The sequence below is a fragment of the Diaphorina citri genome, unplaced genomic scaffold (genome assembly GCF_000475195.1).
Source record: "Diaphorina citri unplaced genomic scaffold, Diaci psyllid genome assembly version 1.1 scaffold5264, whole genome shotgun sequence".
Classification (NCBI taxonomy): Eukaryota; Metazoa; Arthropoda; class Insecta; order Hemiptera; family Psyllidae; genus Diaphorina; species Diaphorina citri.
Window position 1 is genome coordinate 1 of NW_007382640.1, and position 6,490 is coordinate 6,490.

The 6,490-nt window shown below is 34.3% G+C and overlaps 3 protein-coding genes across 3 annotated transcripts; 2 read left to right on the forward strand and 1 right to left on the reverse strand.

The window, feature by feature from the left end:
* Positions 1-504: 504 nt before the first annotated feature.
* On the forward strand, positions 505-1,308 carry LOC103521450 (myosin type-2 heavy chain 2-like). Its single transcript, XM_008486562.1, has one exon. It carries the CDS (start codon positions 505-507, stop codon positions 1,306-1,308), a length of 804 nt encoding a protein of 267 aa, XP_008484784.1.
* A 535-nt stretch (positions 1,309-1,843) lies between these two features.
* Positions 1,844-2,518, forward strand: LOC113472397 (putative uncharacterized protein DDB_G0277057). The gene is made up of 2 exons (XM_026832134.1): positions 1,844-2,285; positions 2,445-2,518. Exon 1 carries the CDS (start codon positions 1,872-1,874, stop codon positions 2,193-2,195), a length of 324 nt encoding a protein of 107 aa, XP_026687935.1. The 5' UTR covers positions 1,844-1,871; the 3' UTR covers positions 2,196-2,285; positions 2,445-2,518.
* A 1,316-nt stretch (positions 2,519-3,834) lies between these two features.
* LOC103521451 (golgin subfamily A member 6-like protein 1) lies at positions 3,835-5,440 on the reverse strand. Its single transcript, XM_008486563.1, has 2 exons — positions 4,164-5,440; positions 3,835-3,841 (listed from the first exon to the last, which is right to left on the reverse strand). Exons 1-2 carry the CDS (start codon positions 5,438-5,440, stop codon positions 3,835-3,837), a joined length of 1,284 nt encoding a protein of 427 aa, XP_008484785.1.
* Between the last annotated feature and the right edge of the window lie 1,050 nt (positions 5,441-6,490).

Genomic DNA, 6,490 nt, shown 5'->3' on the forward strand with positions numbered 1-6,490 from the left:
AGTTGACACACTATTTACATCGCTCCGTATATTTTATAAGACATTTTTTATAATTTTTATTTAAATAACCAATGCATTTTTATGAATTTTTGCTAACTTAACGAACTTTTTGTAACAGTTTCAAAAATATAATTAGTTTTTCACTACGACCAGTAATAAAAAAATTATGAGTAAAATTCATATTTTCATTGTGTATACCTAGTACCTAATATACCTGTGTAACATAAATACTTATGTAGAATCTCCATTCGTACAAAATCTAACACTTCCCCTATCATCTTGATTCAAAATATGACCTTGAAACACTTAGAATAAGTTTTAATTTCTACTTTCATCTACTCAATTCCATACATATACATGCATAAAATCCACAGTAATAGTTACCACATCAGATACCTGCATGTATGATTGATTGTAGACATATGTACCTACGTGTGAAAAACATATAAAGCATTGACTCTCCGTAGAACATTGACAGTACAGGGTCTTATAAAAGACGACATCATGAAGAGAAGAGGACGTAGTCAAATCAGACTTAACAAAAACATCATAGATAACTTCAATGATGAAACATACATTAAACTGAAGTCAATTGTTGAGAAAATAGGTGGAAGAAACAATGATGACAAAATCAAAAATATTTTTGATGAAGCATGCGAAAAATGGGCTTTGAAACATGATGAAGTAATAAAATTGAACAACAAGAATGATGATTTGATAAAGGAGTGTGAAGATCTAAAGGATGATAAAAAAGCATTGAAAAACAAAGTCAAAGAACTTGAAAAAAGGATGAACGCACTAATAGAAGAATCCGAAGCTCAGAAAAACGGACCCGACGATGAAGTCAATAAAGAAAATTTTCAATGTCTGAAAGAAGGATATGAAGAACTGCAGAATGAAAAGGATGCAATGGCCAATAAAATCAGAGGTCTGGAAAGAAGAATAAAACACCTTGTAGAAGAATCAGACGAGCAAGCCAATAGCACCAATAAAGAACTCGATGAAAGAAATATTATAATCAAGAACATGGAAAAACAATTAAAAGAGTTGAAAATGAGAGAATCGGAAAACTATGAAGAGTTCACTAAACTAGAACAAGAAAGAAACAAACTTCAAAATCATATTGTCAAACTTGAGAAAACCCTTGAAATACACAAACAAGAACACATTGAAAACTATGAATATATAAAGACATTAGAACAAGAGAGGAAGGGACTCAATTTCACCATATCAACACTTGAAAAAACAATCCAAAGATTTGAAAATCTTGGATACAAACTAATGGAAAAAGGTATTTCTCACCATTAAACCGCATGTTGAGATCATATAATACTGAGGTGGCAAGTAATCCTAACATTGACATATTTCACTTACCATAAAATGGAAAAAACACTGGCAGACGATTCCATTATTGATTTAGAAAATACTGTCACTCACAACAGTATGCTACAATTTACTAAGTCATTCTCGATTGCACATAATGAAACAACTCTTCAAGAAGAACTAGATACATTGAACTGCAATAAAGAGCATTTGTATGAGTGGTGCGAGATAAATCGTATGGTGTTGAACATCGAGAAATGTAAAATCATCTCATTTACAAAAAAAAAAGTCCACCTCGACTTTCAACTACACAATAAACCATACAACGGTACCCCGTGAAAATAAAGTGAAGGATCTTGGGGTGATTCTCGAGTCAGATTTAAGTTTAAATCAACATTACGAGGCAATCAAAAACAAAGCTCTCAGGGCTTTGGGCTTTATAAATAGAAATACCAAAAACTTCAAGAACCCCAATACCTACAAAATATTGTATTTCACACTTGTTCGCCCAATCCTTGAGTACGAACAGGGAAGAATACAAGATCAAAATGAAGGAAAACAAATACAAGGAAATCTGCGGAAACAGCAGCAGTGGCAACAACAACAACAGCAGCAGCAACAGCAGCAAAAACAACAACAGCAACAAAAAGAACAACAACAACGGCAGAAACAACAGCAACGACAACAGCAAATGCAACAACAAGAACAGCGACAGCAGCAACAACAACATGTCCAACACAACCCAGATCATCAGCCAGAGAGAACAGATGAGGGAAACCAACAAAGGGAGACAAATCGACCTAAACAACAACAGCAGCGACAACAACACCAACAACAACAAAGTCAAAAGAAGAAAAGGTTATGCTACCTGATTGGCGATAGCCATATCAGATATTTAGAAGAGAAGATAAAGAATAACTCGGAGTTCCCAAATCATTATGACATCATATCCAATTTTAAACCAGGATATGGAATATCTAATATAACCCAACAGCAACAAAGTCAAAAGAAGAAAAGATTATGCTACCTGATTGGCGATAGCCATATCAGATATTTGGAAGAGAAGATAAAGAATAACTCGGAGTTCCCAAATCATTATGACATCATATCCAATTTTAAACCAGGATATGGAATATCTAATATAACTGAAGAACTTCTTCCGAGTAACACTGAAATTGATGATGTGGTCGTCCTGTCAGCCGGCACTAACGATCTATTCCGGACAGATCCTATAGTATTTGAAGAATGTCTTACCAAAATTGCTAATCTATCTTGCAAAGTAATTCTAATTTCCATTCCCCCACATGCTAACGAATACAATAATAGGAACATTGTAAAATTGAACACCAGAATAAAACACTACTGCTCCAATTTCATAAATATCAACATACTAAACACACACATCTTCCTAAAGGAGCAACATTTAGCGAGGGATGGAATTCACATCGGTCGAAAAGGGAAAGAATGGTTATGTCAGAAAATTGTAAACTCTATCAATAACAAATTTGACCCGAGTAACAAAAACCACATCATGACGCAAAACACACAAAAGAACACACAAAAAAACGTTCCATCATACACAACAACAAACAAATCACCCGTACCTGCTGCTTCTGCATCAAATCATCTTCCCGATGGAAAAAAGAATCAACCCATACAGACAAAGACAAAACCAATACATCCTCAAAACAACGAAACTAAAAACGTCACTTTCTTTCAAACAACAGGTTCTATTCAAAATGGAAAAATACAACAACAACAACAACAACAACAACACCAACAACAGCAGCACCACCAACAACAACACCACCAACAACAACAACACCACCAACAACAGAACCAACAACACCAACAGCAGCTGCAACGGCAGCAACACCACCACCACCACCCTGTAGACGCAACACCCCAGTATTACCAACTTGGCTCTCATACACATAACAGTCTACCTATACCTACACTCATACCCACACTCATACCTACATCAAACAGTCAAACTTCACACTTACCTGTTAGTTATCCAATACCTACATCAAGTTACCCATGGTATGGATGGTCCCCGGCACCAGTGCCGAATCCTCAAATTCCTTGGGGTGTTCCTATGATTGACTTTTGGACGTCTAATGTACTCCGGCCAAATTTCTCCTCAATTCCGACAAATCCTCTGAGAGGATGCTAGATCATAATGACGACATTGACAGACCAAGAGGTCAGAATCATAGTAATCTTATTGTATTGACTAACAGGCACTCCCCTAATGTCATTTCTCAGAAACTATACTATCAGAACGTACGGGGACTCCGAACTAAACTTGATAAACTTGCAAAAAATATCCCCACACTTGGTTATGACATTTTCCTATTATCTGAAACTGGACTTAATGACAAAATTAACACGCCAGAGTTAGGATTCGCAGGTTATACAGTATACCGAGCGGATCGAAACTCAAATACGTCCATACGTACTAAATTAGGAGGAGTGCTTATTGCTGTCAAGAACAGTATTCCTTCTAAACTAATTCCTATCACAAATAACGATGTTGAGACTGTATTCGTATCGGTCCAACTATCTCGCCAAAAGTATATCCTAAATTGTACCTATATTTCGCCTGAATCTACGTTAGTGAAATACAAAAGCTACACCGAATCAGTGGAAGAGGTACTTAATATTTACCCCAACCACAAAGTCCTCTTTACTGGCGATCTAAACTTACCAGAGATTGAATGGAGACGAGATGAACATGTACATAACACTGTTGTTGTTGCTGCTGTCGCTGTTGTTGTTGCATTTGCTGTTGTTTCTGCCGTTGTTGTTCTTTTTGTTGCTGTTGCTGTTTTTGCTGCTGTTGTTGTTGCTGCTGTTGTTGCCGCTGCTGCTGTTTCCGTCGGTTTCCTTGTATTTGTTTTCCTTCATTTTGATCTTGTATTCTTTCCTGTTGGGTCACATGTTGAGTTTGGTACTGTTCCCGCATCCTCTCTAGTTCTACAAGTTTTTCTTGGATTTTAACAATTTGTTCAATTGACTTTTGAACACTATGTATATCTTTTTGCATATTGGTTACCCGCTTTTCTAATTTTCCAAGTTGATGATCTTCAATTTTAGTTTCATCTCTGTCATTCGTTTCTTTGTGTTTCATATTTGTTTCTTTTTCTTTTTCCATCAGATCATTGCTGTTTTCATTTTGATCAGCTAGCTCTTTATTGCAGTTCAATGTATCTAGTTCTTCTTGAAGAGTTGTTTCATTATGTGCAATCGAGAATGACTTAGTAAATTGTAGCATGCTGTTGTGAGTGACAGTATTTTCTAAATCAATAATGGAATCGTCTGCCAGTGTTTTTTCCATTAGTTTGTATCCAAGATTTTCAAATCTTTGGATTGTTTTTTCAAGTGTTGATATGGTGAAATTGAGTCCCTTCCTCTCTTGTTCTAATGTCTTTATATATTCATAGTTTTCAATGTGTTCTTGTTTGTGTATTTCAAGGGTTTTCTCAAGTTTGACAATATGATTTTGAAGTTTGTTTCTTTCTTGTTCTAGTTTAGTGAACTCTTCATAGTTTTCCGATTCTCTCATTTTCAACTCTTTTAATTGTTTTTCCATGCTCTTGATTGTAATATTTTTTTCATCGAGTTCTTTATTGGTGCTATTGGCTTGCTCATCCGATTCTTCTACAAGGTGTTTTATTCTTCTTTCCAAAACTATGATTTTATTGGCCATTGCATCCTTTTCATTCTCCAGTTCTTCATATCCTTCTTTGAGACATAGAAAATTTTCTTTATTAAGTTCATCATCGGGTTCGTTTTTCTGTGCTTCAGATTCTTCTATTAAGGCGTTAACTCTCTTTTCTAGTTCTTTGATTTTGTTGCTCAATGCTTTTTTATCATCCTTTAGATCTTTACACTCTTTTATCAAATCATCATTCTTGTTGTTCAATTTTATTACTTCATCATGTTTCAAAGCCCATTTTTCACATGCTTCATCAAAAATATTTTTGACTTTGTCATCATTGTTTCTTCCAACTAATTTCTCAACAATTGTCTTAAATTTAATGTATGTTTCATCATTGAAGTTATCTATGATGTTTTTGTTAAGTCTGATTTGACTACGTCCTCTTCTCTTCATGATGTCGTCTTTTATAAGACCCTGTATTGTCAATGTACTATGGTGAGTCAATGTTTTATATGTTTTTCACACGTTCATATGTATACAATCAATCATGCATGCAGGTATCTGATGTCTGAATATTACTTCCCCTCTATCTTCAAATTTAAAGTACTCGCATCATGTAGTATCACTGTGGATTTTATGCATGTATACTCGTATGTATGGTATTGAGTAGATGAAAGTAGAAATTAAAATTTATTCTAAGTGTTTCAAGGTCATATTTTGAATCAAGATGATAGGGGGAGTGTTAGATTTTATATGAATGGAGATTTTACATAAGTTATTATGTTACACAGGTATATTAGGTATTAGGTAAACACAATGGAAATATTAATTTTACTCGTAACTTTTTTATTACTTATCGTAGTGAAAAACTAATTATATTTTTGAAATTGTTACAAAAAGTTCGTTAAGTCAGCAAAAATTCATAAAAATGTATTTGTTATTTAAATAAAAATTATAAAAAATGTCAGTTACCTCGAGATAAGAAATCTCTACAAATAAAAGGAAGTTATGTATAAAGGAAGTTATGTACAATAGAAGTAAGACATGAAATTAAATGAAAAAAAAAAAAAAAAAAAAAAAATTTTTATAATAAATTGGTCCCCACACAATAAAGTTCATATTAAAACAATCGAGAAAACACAAAGAAAGTTCTTAAAATCTCTTGCTTACAAACAGGGAAAGTGTATCATAAATCACGACTACAATGAAATCCTCCAACACAACAAGATGGAAACACTTGAGAAGAGACGATACAAACAAGACCTCGCATTCCTACATAAAGTCCTTCACAATAAAATCGATTCGCCTGATATCCTTTCCAAGATCCCCATAAAAGCCTACCCGAGACAAACCCGAAACCGAACTTACGTGTTCGGGGAAAAAAAATGCCGCACAAACCTTGGGTATTTCTCACCATTAAACCGCATGTTGAGATCATATAATACTGAGGTGGCAAGTAATCCTAAGATTGACATATTTCACTTACCATATCACCAATTCATC